Raw genomic sequence first — 15923 nt, forward strand, 5'->3', positions numbered from 1 at the left:
CCGAAGTGACAGTGGCAAAAACCCTGTCGGCAATTCAACAACAAGAGGTCAAGGAGTTTCTGATCAGAAATAGGGTGCTGTTCTCTGACGTACCTGGGAAAACCTTGGTCATTAAACATGACATCATCACTGACCCAGGGGTTAAAGTTAATCTAAAGCCCTATAGGTTGCCAGAAGCACAAAGAGAATCGGTGTCGAAAGAAATTAAAAATATGCTAGAGTTACGGGTTATTGAAGAATCACATAGTGAATGGTCAAGTCCCATTGTGTTGATTCCAAAGCCCGACGGGAGTGTGCGTTTCTGCAATGACTTCCGAAAGTTGAACAGTGTTTCAAAATTCAATGCCTACCCGATGCCAAGAGTGGATGAATTGATTGAGAGACTAGGGACGGCAAGGTATTTAACCACTCTTGACCTAACCAAAGGGTATTGGCAAGTACCGTTAACCTAGAGCGCCAAACAAAAGACAGCTTTTTCAGCGCCAGAGGGCTTGTTTCAGTACAAGATGTTGCCCTTCGGGCTACATGGGGCACCTGCTACCTTCCAAAGAATGATGTACAGGATTCTAAGGCCCCATAGACGGTATGCGGCTGCTTATCTGGATGACGTGGTCATTCATAGTCCTGAATGGCAGTCTCACTTACCCAGGGTACAAGCAGTTTTGGACTCCATCTATAAGGCAGGTTTGACAGCTAACCCAAAAAAGTGTTGTCTAGGCATGGAGGAAGTAAAATATCTGGGATACACCATTGGCAGAGGCCTGATAAAGCCTCAGCTCAATAAAGTTGATGCCATACAAAACTGGCCATGGCCTCTGAATAAGAAGCAGGTGAGAGCCTTCTTGGGAATTACGGGGTACTACAGGAGGTTTATACCCAACTTTGCCACCATGGCAGTCCCACTGACTGACCTGACGAAAGGCAAACAAAAAGTCATGGTAGAATGGAGTCCTGAGGCAGAGAAAGCTTTTCAGGAGTTGAAAGTAGCGTTGTGTTCCCAACCAGTCCTGATGACTCCTAATTTTGACAGGGAATTCATAGTACAAACCGATGCATCAGAAGTAGGTATAGGAGCGGTCCTGTCCCAGAACAAGGAGGGTGAGGAACACCCTATTTTCTATCTAAGCAGAAAGTTGAATGTACATGAGAGAAACTATGCCACAGTGGAGAAGGAGGCGTTGGCCATAAAGTGGGCGTTAGAGGCTCTCAGGTACTACTTGGTTGGAAGAAAGTTCAAATTGATCACTGACCATGCCCCTTTGAAGTGGATGTCCGAAAATAAAGACAGTAATACGAGAATTATGAGATGGTTCTTGGCGTTACAAACTTTTAAATTTTCAGTGGAACACAGGCCAGGAAGCCAGCTGGCCAATGCAGACGCGTTGTCACGCGTTCATTGTTTGGGGGCTTCAGTTGTTCCGCCCCACAGGTCGAAACAAAGGGGGGGGATATGTGATAGGATCATTGGTAAAGTGGTCTGTGGCAGGTACATTTGTCCCAGATTCCTGTCTTATGTGTTTTAAACCTCCAGGAGAAAGTCTGCAGTGTAGTAGGCTTGAGTCTCGGCTTTTTGAAAAGCCGGTTTGGGACCTGGGGGTTGTGGGTGAGAGGAGAGGGAGGGCTCCACCCACGGCCACTCCAGGTTATGGTTCTCTTAGCCTGGTAACAGGCTTGTTAGGGTTTCCACCTGAGAGTGGCCAATATAAGCCTAGTGTGTTGAGGGCTGATTGTCTCACCTGGGAGAGCAGACAGGGAGTTTGCTCAGAGACACTTGAAAACCTAACTGTGAGTGTTGTGCTGTGCCTTTGTTGCTGGCGAGGGTATTAGGCCCTGCCAGGTTCTGGTAGTGAGGGAACTACCTGTGAAGCTAGTGCCCCTACAGGGCTAGGATTTATGTTTATGTTTTCTTTATGTTATTTCTGACATTGTACAATAAAGACTGGCGCCGACCAGCTTGTACTTGCATCCAGACTGGTGTGCTGCTTCCCTGCTGCTGTGTGTGTGTAAGGAAGGAGTCCTCTACCCAGGAGAGGGACCCCCTAACCTAAATGTGTCACAATATATATATATATATATATATATATATATATATACACACAGTCAGGTCCATAAATATTGGGACATTGACAGAATTTTCAGATTTTGGCCTCTATTCACCACCACAATGGTTTTGAAATGAAACAAACAAGATGTGCTTTAACTGCAGACTTTCAGATTTAATTTGAGGGTAATTACATCCAAATCGGGTGAACGGTGTAGGAATTACAACAGTTTCAAAATGTGCCTCCCACTTTTTAAGGGGCCAAAAGTAATGGGACTATCAACTCAAAAGCGATTTCATGGACAGGTGTGGGCTATTCCCTCATTATTTCATTATCAATTAAGCAGGTAAAAGGTCTGGAGTTGATCCTAGGTGTGACATTTGCATTTGGAATCAGTTGCTGTCAACTCTCAATATGAGATCCAAAGAGCTGTCACTATCAGTGAAGCAAGCCATCATTAGGCTGAAAAATCAAAACAAACCCATCAGAGAGATAGCAAAAACATTAGGTGTGGCCAAATCAACTGTTTGGAATATTCTTAAAAGAAAGAACGCACCGGAGAGCTCAGCAACACCAAAAGACCCGGAAGACCACGGAAAACAACTGTGGTGGATGACAGAAGAATTATTTCCCTGGTGAAGAAAAACCCCTTCACAACAGTTGGCCAAATCAAGAACACTCTCCAGGAGGTAGATGTATATGTGTCAAAGTCAACAATCAAGAGAAGACTTCACAAGAGTGAATATAGAGGGTTCACCACAAGATGCAAACCATTGGTGAGCCACAAAAACAGATTAGAGTTTGCCAACAACATCTAAAAAAGCCATTACAGTTCTGGAACAACATCCTATGGACAGATGAGACAAAGATCAACTTGTACCAGAGTGATGGGAAGAGAAGAGAAGGAAAGGAACTGCTCATGATCCAAAACATACCACCTCATCAGTGAAGCATGGTGGTGTTAGTGTCATAGCGTGGGCATGTATGGCTGCCAATGGAACTGGTTCCCTTGTATTTATTGATGATATGACTGCTGACAAAAGCAGCAGAATGAATTCTGAAGTGTTTCGGGCAATATTATATGCTCATATTCAGTCAAATGCTTCAGAACTCATTGGACGGCGCTTCACAGTGCAGATGGACAATGACCCGAAGCATACTGCAAAAGCAACCAAAGAGTTTTTTAAGGCTAAAAAGTGGAATGTTATGCAATGGCCAAGTCAATCCCCTGACCTGAATCTGATTGAGCATGCATTTCACTTGATGAAGACAAAACTTAAGGGAAAATGCCCTAAGAACAAGCAGGAACTGAAGACATTTGCAGTAGAGGCCTGGCAGAGCATCACCAGGGATGAAACCCAGCATCTGGTGATGTCTATGCGTTCCAGACTTCAGGCTGTAATTGCCTGCAAAGGATTTGCAACAAAGTATTAAAAAGTGAAAGTTAGATTTAGGATTGTTTAGTTTGTCCCATTACTTTAGGCCCCTTAAAAAGTGGGAGGCACGTATAGAAACCGTTGTAATTCCTACACCATTCACCTGATTTGGATGTAATTACCCTCAAATTAAATCTGAAAGTCTGCAGTTAAATCACATCTTGTTTGTTTCATTTCAAAGCCATTGTGGTGGTGAATAGAGGCCAAAATATGAAAATTCAGTCAATTTCCCAATATTTATGGACCTGACTGTATATATATATATATATATATTTTTTATTATTATTATTTTTTTATTATTAAATTGTATCTCAATCTTATCAGCGCTGCTATTCCATTGTATTTATGGATATTCCTAAAGCCTAGACTGTTAGGGTGCCTTAATGAAAGAATTTGGGAAACTCTGCACTAGGGTGTTACCTTCCCCATGGGAATTTGACAGTTGATAAATACAGTAAGAGAGAGACGTCAGCATGGGCTACATTGGAAGGGAATTGGTGTTGACATTTTGGCTTCTACCAGGTTTTAGAAGGACACGATTATTCTTGCACCATCATTGTAATCCAAGTATCCATAATAGGAGGTATTCCCTGCATCTTATGCTCTATGGGGAGAAAATCATAGATTGGTGAGTGCGGTGTACCCACAAGAGTGGGATGATTGGTAGCCGTTCTATACCACATAGGAAGCACGCTTGCACAAAACAGGTATCGGTATTTGCTTTGTTATCTCTAAATCTGATATTGGAACTGTTAGGTGGTTGAATATATTCTGTGCCTGGTAACATAACTGCCAATTGTTTAACTTGTAAATTTGCTACTGTATTACACTATTACTCCTTGTGCTGTATAATACATGTATTGTACCTTTACTAATGTTTATAGCTGCTTGCTATAAACATTTGCCCGTGTCAGGATGGATCTGTGAAATGGTGTACAAGAGCAATTATCAACTCGGTATTCTGACAGGAGCGAATACACAATCAGCCAATCAGAAGTGGCTGGCCAGCGCATAAAGTAGCACCAGAACCCACAAGATTTACAGATCCTGGAAGTGTTATTTGCACCCAGGTCTACCTTAGACAATATTACAGTACATAAACAAAGTAGTGTAAGATGCACCAAAATCTGCAAACTGTCTCTTTTGGTGCAAATGCACAGTACACATATAAATCACACATACGTCCAACTCTACATGAGCCACAAAGGGAGCAGTATACATTAGGCTTTGTGTAACCGGACATGTCTTGTATATCAAGATTTTGGTTTTGCTTCACACTATCATTGCATAGTGCTATGTGCAAGAAAAGAATAAGTAAATACATATACTGTGCATCAAGGATCAAATGTTAGGAAAGGACAGTTAAGAAACAAATTAAAAGAAAATAAATAGTAAGTAGACATTAAAAAATCCTAATATATTTTAGTAAATGAAAAACATGCAATAGTAAAACAGGCTGCAGCCCCAGTCTACTTGGGTCTCCCATATGGGTTATTAAACTTAGTAAGTAGCCCAATTTCCACTTCAAAATATGTTGCCACAGTGTACTGTAGAGGATGGTGAACTGTATTGTCTTGACTTTCCTAGTACAGTATGTTAGGGAGACAGCCATTCAAGTTGCAAAATCCCTGTACTATCCAGAACCTTCTGCTTTGTGCAGTACCCCCCAAGGATATAAAACACTACTCTCCTTTCTCACTGGCTGACAATGGGGAAGAGGGCTGTGGGCCTGATTCAGAGCCGTTCGTAAGCGGCCGCTCGTTCGCTCCGAGCGATGTTCGCACATCTGCGCATGCGTATGGGTTGTAGTACGCATGCGCGAACTAGTCAGAGTGGTCGAAAATCATGTGCTCGCAAAATAGCGAATGCCTGCTAATTTGAGTGACAGGATGAGGCGTTTGTGGGTGGTAACAGGGGAAGGTGCTTGAAAACGGGGAGTAGAGATCGGAACGCAGGCGTGCCAAACGGTCAAAACGGCCGATTTAAGGGTGTGCATAATTAACAAAGCAGCGTCATTGACCACGTCACTTGGTTGTCTTTTAGCCTGAACTGCTCGCATGATTGCGGTAGGAAAATGCTACCACAAGCACTGCGAGCAGTTCAGACGCCTTTCGGCGTACTCGATTAATCAAATAATTAGCGGAGATGACGTATGATGCGAGCGGCCAGGGGGCGTTTTTTCAAAAATAGTGAGCGCATGTTTCGTTCGCTCGTTCACACATAGAGGCGTCAACAGACCGCAAAGAGTGAGCGCTTAATTTAAATAGCCAGCCCCTTTTTCTGAACGAGCGTCCGCAAATAGCGTACGGCTCTGAATCAGGCCCAGTGTGTCTAATTATGTTAAATCTTTCGGCCGGCTCTCACCTCCTCTTTCTAATTTTGTAGAGCAGCCAGCAGAGGAGGGGGAATGACACATAACGCTGCTGCCCCTCAGTGTCAGTAATAGACAGGGAATATGCTCTGGCTATTGATGTCACAGTGCAGTGTCACACTCCCAGTCTAACACTGAAGGGCTATTTAACATATCCTGCTTTTTAAACGTGGATGAGATAAGATAATATTGCCTAAATTCACAAAGTAAAATTTTTCACGCAAATTTAGTAAATAGCTCTTGCTGGGACATGGGCTATTATGATCACTTATGCTAACACTCTGCTTATGGATTCGGGTTCTCCACACATACACATGAATGCGTAGTCGTCAGCCTGCACATGCATTATTAAAGGCAGATGGAGAGGGATCTGGATGATCCCTCTCCTAAAGAATATGCGGTACAGTAGCATATAGGCTACAATGAGCTAGCACCATCTGAAGTTAGCGACCGGGGACAAGATCCGAAATGCAAAGGTAAATCCGACAGCCCAGCTGGAGGGTGCTTTGTGGTTGGGGATATCTGCTGTGGTCCCTCCTTCTTAAATCTTGCAAATATACTTTAATAAATATACCCAATCAGGATCATATGCTGTGAGCACAATGCAGGTGGGCAGGGTATATAGTGACGCAGGCCCTGAGTGAGAGTACCTATGGCACCCCCCTCCTACATTGGCAGTTACTATTCACTACAAGACAGAAAACAGCTCAATGGGACTTATTTAGAATTGGTTTGTGAAATGTTTACACTTTGTACTAGGCAGATTTAATTGTGCCTTAGGAATGACTCTTTCTACACCTGGAGAAGCAGACCAGGTTGAGCAAGTGGTACTGATTTACCGTAAGGGTATACATATATAGACATAGGTCTACATGTACCAGTCAGTTATGTTTATTCACTCTCCAGCCACTGAAATGAAGCTGGTCTGATTGGCAACTCACTGACAGGTCCATGTCATGCATGTTTGTCATGGCTCCAGCACAAATTAATCCAAGGGTTACTTCAGGATGGAAGAAAGGCAGGTCACTAAGGATTTAGAAATGCAATATAGATGGCGAAGAGGGAATAGAGGGTTTTTTTTACTATTAGTTTTCTGTGTATACCTGCAGATTCCACATGGCCTGGGCTGTCAGTGCTTTCCTGCCTGCCCAGGAGACTCCAGAATATTGGGGAGCTCATCAAGACTCCTGGAAGAGTAGACTAGCCTATACGATCCCGACCACTTTCCCAGTGAAGAGGGTGTCTTGGGGCCCGATGATGCAATTCACGGTGAATCACATCATCCTTGCCCCACTCCACCCCACCCCACGTGGTATAATGTCAAAAATTTAATTGTACTCCAGTGTCAGTGCCGTATTATTCAGAATGCTAACTTGGCTGAAGCCTAGGGGCTGTGCATGGAGAAGTCAGCTAAGGTTTGATTTGAGACAATGAAGGGGGGATATGGTGGACCAATAGCGCACTAGAGCCAGGGTTGTTACACCTCCATCAGGACGGATGCTTCAGCCTACTGGTAAGTGCATAGTGTGGGAAAACCGCCATGACAGACACACAGTAGGACATGCAAAACCCTGACAACTACCTTCAGGGTGAGGGAGACTTATGGTGTGCACAACACACGGGAAGAGACCCCCCCAGCAAGCATCATCATATACATTCTGTTCCCAGTGTGTGACTACACTGTCAGTAGACGTTACACTACAGACACGCCAGAGGGAAATATCACCACTATTTGGAATATGGAACACCCTAAAGGAGCCAGCTTATCTCACCAACAACCTCTCTGACAACACTGGACATTATTGATAATTTAATGTACATTTTATTGGAATTGTCTAGAGCACTGTCTCCATTTTTAGCAATCAAATAAACAGAAACTCTCTTTATAGTTAATACTAAAGCAAGTCTCTCCATTATAGCCTTAGATACCATACACTCTACTTAATTTCATCTTTTGGTGGGGTGAAAGACTGAAGTGCCGAAGGGGCCCGACTATAGGTTAATACACCCCGGCCCAGTGTTTTCCCCTCCCCCCTAGGGTTGCTCTATTTAAAAAAATTCATCTGTGACACATTCTTACAATGTATTAATATGTTGATATGTATCGTTAACAATAACAAAAATGATATGGGAGACGGTGGATTATGGCAAGTCCATATTCACAGGTGCCTGACGAGTATTGTCCACGGTACTGGAGCTGGTGTGCTCACAAGTATTGGTTGGTCCACAGTTTAGTATCTCTGGTTGGTAGGTTGGAGTAGTGGTGCCGCTGGTGGATCCAGACCCTGCACACTGCTCTCCCTTACTGGAGGCATGTGACTGGATCCTGTAGTCAGACTGCCGCTGGAGACTGTTGCGGTGTCCATGGAAGGACAGAGAGGGCACATATATTCATTATTAGTTAGCAGCAGTCGTAAGTTAAATCAATCTGCCCCTGGCTGCGTGTCTTTGGGAGAATGCAGGTAACTTCCAGGTTAAGGCTAGGTGTACTGTTATTGGGCGCAGGATAAAACCTGTACATTTGGGCATCCTGAAGACTATTATTGGGATGCTGGGGCACAGACCCCAATTCCTGTATGAAACTGGGACGTATAGTTACCAGCCCACCCTCCAGGAATTATAGTTATACTGGGAATTATAGTTACTGGGACGTACCCACCAGCCCACCCTCCAGGAATTCCCTAAGGTGAATTCCCAAAGGGGCCAAGAAAAGTCAACACATTTCTCCAAGCTGGCACTTTGGCACTCGATTGCGCTTGAGTACTATTCAGATAGTTATCCCCGAAGGTCACTTTTGTGGGCTTAATGAAAAGGCAGACTGGAGCTGGTTAGCAATGTGACAGGGAGACCCCAGCCTGTGGCTCTCCCTGTTATAGTGTGTGATCAGCTCAACCTAGCATAGCTTTGTCCCAGCACCTTAATAATAATCACCACAAGCTGTAGGTTCTGATTTCAATTTTTAAAAGTGGGCTACTGTGTCAAATTTTTTTTACTATATTTTTGACCTCTTATGCCATTAACCCAGGGCCATATTAAGGGGGAGATTTAATAAAGCATGGAGATAGATACAATTGTGAGAGATAAAGCACCAACCAATCTGCTCCTAACTGTCACTTTACAGGCTGTGGGGTTTATGTATCAAGCAGTGAAAAACGTGGAGAAGTAGACAAGGGGAGAAGTTGCCCATAGCAACCTACTTTTGAAAAATGACAGTTAGGAGCTGATTGGTTGGTGCTGCATCTCTCACAATTTTATCTCTCTCCAAGCTTTATTAACCACTTGCCTGGCATGGTCGTATCAGATACGACCACACCAGGCTGGGCTTTCCCTGACATGGTCGTATCTGATACGACCAGTCAGGAATGGCCACTAGGCGGCTACGGGAAGTTAATCTTCCCACTGCCGCCTATATCAGAGGGACCTTCTGGTCCCTCTACACCCGCGGCTCCCCCTCCTTTGTGTCCCGATCACTGCTGGCCACAGTGATTGGGCACCGTCGGCACCCCCCTTTCGGCGTACTTCAATAGAGGAAGCAGCCAGGGCTCATGTAGCCCCGGCTGCTGCTGTGACCCGATCACTGTGGCCAGCAGTGATCGGGCAGCCCGGCCGGCCCCACCCCCTTCAGTGAGAAGCAGCAGCGGCGGCTCTGGTAGCCGCCGCTGCTGCTATGTATCGGAGCTGCCAGCGGAACACCCTTCCGCTGCGGCTCCGGGAACACACAGTGATCAGCGTGATCACTGTGTAGAAGCAGCAGCAGTGCGGCTCTGGTAGCCGCCGCCGCTGCTGCTGAGTAGCCGGGCCGCCAGCGGGACACCCTCCCGCTGTGGCTCCGGCACAGCAGTGATCACATAGTGATCACCGGCTGAGTAGAAGCAGCAGCGGCGGCTCTGGTAGCCGCCGCTGTGCTATGGGTCCGGGCCGCCAGTGGGACACCCTCCCGCTGCGGCTCCGGCAGTGATCACACAGTGATCACTGGCTGTGTATAGACTGCAGCGGCGGCTCTGGTAGCCGCCGCTGTTCTAGGTATCCGGGCCACTCCCTCCAGCCTCAGCTGCTCCTCCTCCCCCATAATGCCCACTTTTATAAGGGGCCTGGCCATAATAAAATATATATATATATATATATATATATATATATGCATATGTATACATATATATATGTTCTATATATATATATATGTATATATATATATATATATACACATATATGTTTTATATATATATATATATATATATATGTTCGATAGATATCGCAGAGCCTCTGTTTAGGGATGTCATCCAACCATCGATGGTTTGCAAACATCGATGGTCTGACTGAAAACAAGTGGTTTGCCATTGCTGGTGGCCATCAATGTTGCACCATCGATGGTAGTCATCAATCGATGTTTAGGAAGCATCGACAATTGTTGTCTACACAGATCTTGCCCAATCGCTAAACAATTGATGGTTTCTAACGATGGTTGAACCATCAATGGTACTGCTGTCAATGGCCATCACTACAGTATAACATAAAAATTGCTATTTTTATGGTATACTGGGTATTAAAAAAAATCATAAAATAAACCGACAATTTTGGAGCGGTTTTTGGAAAAAGAATTCGTCAGTTAAGTGTTTAAATCTCCCCCAAAGTGCCACAGAGGCCTCGGTCTAAAACTGATCACAGGCCTATTGTGAGAAGCAGAGGAGATGTGTGGGTGTGGACAGTGCTGAGGGTGTGGACAAATTTTATACTATTAGCCCCAATATCTGCCTAAACACATGAAATAAGAAAAATTGCATAATTTATTGAGGAAAATATAAATAAAATGTTGATCCTCATGGTTTATTGACAGCCGTGTGGCCAGTTAGGCAGCTAGATATCATATGTCATGCTCAGGGGTTAAAGTGGACAGGAACGGGGTGGAAGAGAGTTCCGTCACCTCTAATGGTAGGTGGAACTAGTTCCCCCTCCACCAAGTCCCTGCACAGAAGTCCCACAGACAGAGAGCCACTTTGTAAGTGATCTATATATATGTATTTCACACTGTCATAGCCCCCAGCCATTCACTTTACCATTTCCTATACACAACAGTGTGTATGCGTGTGTTGTGTGTGTGTATGTGTGTGTAAAGAACAGTTTTCACACTTGTTTTGGCCTGTCAGACTAGCGTGGCGGGGGGGAGGGGGAGTAGGCGGCAGGAGAGATGAGTTCCACCACCTCTCCTGGACCACTTTAAGCCCTGGTCATGCTGATGGGCCTATTTTTAGCCTGGGGTTGTTGTCTCATCCACCCCATTGTTAATCTGGCCCTACAGTAACCATTATCAAATTTTAAGTGTATCTTGATGTTGGATGTATGTGAAGATATGTGCCACTAAAATGACACACTTTTTTGTTGGGTCACAATATTGCATTGTACTCTAGCCCAGAGCCAGGGCCGGTCGGAGTTCCCATTATGTGAACCAAGGCACATGGAGCAATGCAGGAGACGTGCCAAGGTGTCTAGTAAATAATTGCTGCCGGGCAGTGGGCTGCAACACCTAGAAAATATATATTTAATATATTTTAAACAGTGTGCTCCAACGATGGAAATAAAACTTATCTGAACCACCCTAAATTCCAAGACTATATATAGAAAACTGTGTATCATGTATCTGGAGAAATTGTTCAGTTTGTACAACTATAAAGTTCAAATTGTATCTTACATTATGTTATAGTGGAAAACTGCTGATGTTTCATTTCAAAGATGAAACCAGTTGGCCAGTCTTGTGCATTTTATGCTGGTGCACCACTTTCCTGCTGGGCTTGTGCATTTTATGCTGGTGCACCACTTTCCTGCTGTGCTTGTGCATTTTATGCTGGTGCACCACTTTCCTGCTGTGCTTGTGCATTTTATGCTGGTGCACCACTTTCCTGCTGTGCTTGTGCATTTTATGCTGGTGCACCACTTTCCTGCTGTGCTTGTGCATTTTATGCTGGTGCATCACTTTCCTGCTGTGCTTGTGCAATTTATTAGAAACAGATATTGTTACTGTTATGCCTGAAATATGTCCCCTTCATACTATATGTAATATTGTACAGTATATATAAATTATCTGTATACAATACAATAGACCTTTTACATGTAATTTGTCATTTTGAAATGAACTAAGTAGTTATAAGTACATTTCCTGGTGGGCCCTTCCAAATCCAACTCAGGGCCCGATTCACTACCGTACGCAACATCGAATACGCACACAATCGGACAATTGTTTTGCACTGCGCATGCATTTGAATCACAGTGCGCGTGTGCAACCCAGCCGCTGCGATGAGGACTGGGATCACAGTGACTACGCTACCCATCGCAGAGTGATTTACAGGAAGCACCGTTTGTGGATGGTGATGGGGGGGGGTCGGGGAAACGCAGGCCATTGCAGAGGCATGCATAAGTTATCCACTGCGCTACCATACGCAGTGTGAGGTCTCATAGCGTGCGTGGTTGTTAGCAATTTCTGAGTAACGTCAGGGCTTGTGCAAGTGTGCATGAGGCTGCAATGGTACTCGATTGTACCGATGGTTTCACTATTCTGCTAAGTATTACAGATAGGTGCAATGTAAAGTGGGCGTTCTTATGCAGTGCCGAGTTTGCATTGAGATTATAATGGATTAGCATACTATCACAGTTGAACTGCGAGCATACGCATTATTGCGAATTTGCGATCCGTAATGAATCAGGCCCTCTGTACTTTTTAGAAAGAACCATGAACCAAGTTGTGATCAGTCACTACTGGCTGCTTATCCCGGAGGAGACACCAATGGTGGAATGTCATGTAAACTTTCCAGAGTCAATGACATGACTATATTATAAATAATTTGTTATGCATTGGAAAATCATGTCAATTCACGGACTTCCCTTATTATATATATTGTATTATGGTTGGTCTCTAGTACAAATTTCATTAATACCTGTCAACAATCCAATGTACATTTCTGCTGTAAATCTAAAGAATTATAATTGTGGACGTTACCACACATAACCTTATTTATCAGATATGATAGAATGCTGATTATTCTGTCTCTTGCTGCAAAATATTCTTGTAGACTTAAGGACATGGCAATATACATTTGGGTAAGTAAGAGGCAGTGTTAGAAAGAAATGCTTAACTATAGCACCCACTCAAAACGTTTGACATTAATCAGACAATGACAGGGAGACTTACCGCTTAGTGCCCGCAGGTAATTATTACCCAGGTACACAAGGTTCTCCAGAGCTGGGTTAAACTGACCTAAAATTTTCTGCAAGAAAAAAAAAATTGATGTAGGAGTTTACTGTACTGCATGGGATCTTATGTATTGATGTAAACAGTGTCATTATTTTACCTTATATATTCACTAGTGGTATATCACAGTGGAAAATGGTTGTACTGTCAGAATAAGTAATATGATTCAGAGCGATAGCTACAGACAGAACTGAACTGCCACACCTTGCAGCTAGAGCGTGGGATTCTGTCTCTGCTAGGATTTCAATGAACGCCAAATGTGCACCTTCTAATCCTTACTGATATCAGGGTTGTTACTTTAACCAACAAATGTTAAACTGAGAAATGCCATCATCCCTTACACAACCAAATGCAATAAGCAGAAACATTTTCCATTCATGTATAAGGCAGAGCAGGTAGTCTAGGTTACATTTCAATAGGAATTGATGTGTGAGTGTTCAGATGGGCTCACCTTATAAGAGGCAATGGTGGATGTATAAATTGAATCCATTTCCCGAGCCATGGCTGTACTTCTGGAGCCGGCAAGAAGAGGGGTATCTCTGCCAGCGGAGTTTGGACGTTGATCACAGGGTTAGGAAAAGAGAGGGATGGTTTAATAATTCACCAGGTACAATGATACCTGATCATGCAGGTAACAGAACACCTGAGAGCTTAACAAGGCTCTGGTACACCACTTGATTATCTAGGAAGAGCTGAGAGAGACGCGCAGTCTGTTCCTCCCACTGTAGGGTGACAGTTTTTGTCTTAGTACCCATTACACCAGTAATATGAAAGACAAAAAATCCTATACTATTGTCCAGTATGCTTTCCTCAGTGTATTATTCAAGCCATATGCCACACCCACAAAGCACAAAACAGTCAGAATAATAACTGTAACACAATTATACAGAACATGATGCATGCACTGGACTTTGCTTACCCTCACTGGGTGCCCAATGCCTTGGATTTTTTTCTGCTGCTCTTGGATGGTCTGTACAGCACACAACGTTGTACACAGACTCTGGGGCTGATGCAGAGATGAACGCAAGTCACCGTAATTACTCCTGTATTGTGCGCACAGAACTGAATGTGGAAGATATAGTCATCTCTATGGCCTGGACTGCCACTATCCCTACGCTTGGTTTGGCACCTATCATCCCTATTATCAGGGTGCACTTACACCAGTAGAGGCCCATCTGAAAACAGGCATATTTAAGCTTCCGCACAACTCTGGATTATTAGCAGAGTGTAGGGTGACAGCAGATAGTAATAGCCTGAGTGCACTGTCAGAAATATCTGTAGTGGATTGTGCTTGGTGCAGTAGTCCTTCAGATATTGTGGGGACTGGGGATTCAGGACTGCTTAGTAGAGGCTCAGGTACTTGTTCACTGATGGTACGGGAGGTTTGCAATAGAGATGGTTGTATATATAAGTCCTCCTTATAGATGGAATAAGCAATAGAACAATATACTGTACGTGGGTGTTATCAGATAGCAAGGACTAAGGGCAGCACTTATGGTAGGCACTGGGCTGGACTGCAACTGGAGTGGATCTGGACATGGAGAATACACTGGTGATTGAATGAGACCAGATTTGGAGAATACACTGATTCTATAGTGAGACCAGACTTGGAGAATGCACTTATGCTGTTGTGAGACCAGTCTTGGAGAATGTACTAATGCTGTAGTTAGACTGGACTTGGAGAATGCACTTATGCTGTTGTGAGACCAGTCTTGGAGAATGTACTTATGCTGTAGTTAGACCGGACTTGGACACTGGAGTTGGAGTGGAACCAGACTTTGAGAATACACTGGAGCCAGATTCGTCAGAGTGACTAGCGCAACTAGCATGGGAGCTAGAAACAATGCATGTGGGAGCTAGAAACAATGCCCACTGGGATGGGCTGATGCCGTTAGTTGGCCACCGACTTGAATACCCATTGGAGACTTAGCGGTCAGCTGACCAGGATCAACGTGGCGGTACTCAGTGACCTGGCCCAGCAGGAATGCCGCCGGAACCCTGAGCACTCTGAGACCACTAGCACACTGAGGACCCTCCAGAGACACACCTAGCCAGACAGGAGCCGCCATGACCGCTCTCAGTGTCCAAAGCCAGCGGGAGCTCCAGGCCCCCAAGACCACCGCTATGCTGGTGACCTGCCAGCAGCACTCTCTGCTAGACCCCAGCCAAGACAGTGCAGCACACTCCTTCCAAGATATATAGCCTGCAATTCCATTGACACACTCTCTGTGAACATTGCCTATGTGAAAACGTCTTTTTACAGTATAGGCAGAGGCATATCCAGACCTATGGGGGCCCCATAGCAAAATTTCCACAGGGCCCTCTTATTTAAAGGAGTCCATGTTAGTTCCGTAGTTAGTAGCAAGTTCTGGGGTAGGCAGATATCACAAAGATAGAATGGGTAAAATTCACATTTATGAATTAAAAGATTCAGGGGCCCAACCCCCGATAATTAAATATCAAACTCACTGTGAGTAGCAGCGGTGGATACTAAAACACCAGAAAAATTCAACATTGCTCCGGTGCAGGAATAGCCAATCCTGAAGATCAGCTGTACCCGCACTCTATATCACCACTACTTCTGTTGCGGTGAAAATTAGCATGTGTTTGTGCACATACACACAAAGAACCTGGTGTCCAACAGAAGGAGCCGAACAGGGGCAGAGGAATCTGACTGTATCTCCTTCTCATAGTAAAACAAAATACCATCTGAAGATGGCAAAGTTTCCTGCTCAATTTTGTATTTTCGGAGCTCAATGGCTATTGGTCCCCACACTATTGTAGAGGGCCAGATTGGGACTGAAATGTAAGCAGGAGATATATCTGTGATATCTTCT

General features: G+C 44.3%; 1 protein-coding gene across 1 annotated transcript in view; it reads right to left on the bottom strand.

The window, feature by feature from the left end:
* The window catches only part of BAIAP2L2 (BAR/IMD domain containing adaptor protein 2 like 2), a 110261-nt gene extending 96651 nt beyond the window's left edge, over window positions 1-13610 (bottom strand). The window contains exons 1-2 of the mRNA XM_088455067.1: window positions 13538-13610; window positions 13027-13102 (exon numbers count right to left, since the gene is read on the bottom strand). Coding sequence (XP_088311193.1) covers window positions 13027-13102; window positions 13538-13588 — 127 coding nt within the window. The 5' untranslated portion in view covers window positions 13589-13610. The remainder of the gene's footprint in view (window positions 1-13026; window positions 13103-13537) is intronic.
* Between the last annotated feature and the right edge of the window lie 2313 nt (window positions 13611-15923).

Source organism: Taudactylus pleione, unplaced genomic scaffold, assembly GCF_031769625.1.
Source record: "Taudactylus pleione unplaced genomic scaffold, aTauple2 ptg000642l, whole genome shotgun sequence".
Taxonomy (NCBI): domain Eukaryota; kingdom Metazoa; phylum Chordata; class Amphibia; order Anura; family Myobatrachidae; genus Taudactylus; species Taudactylus pleione.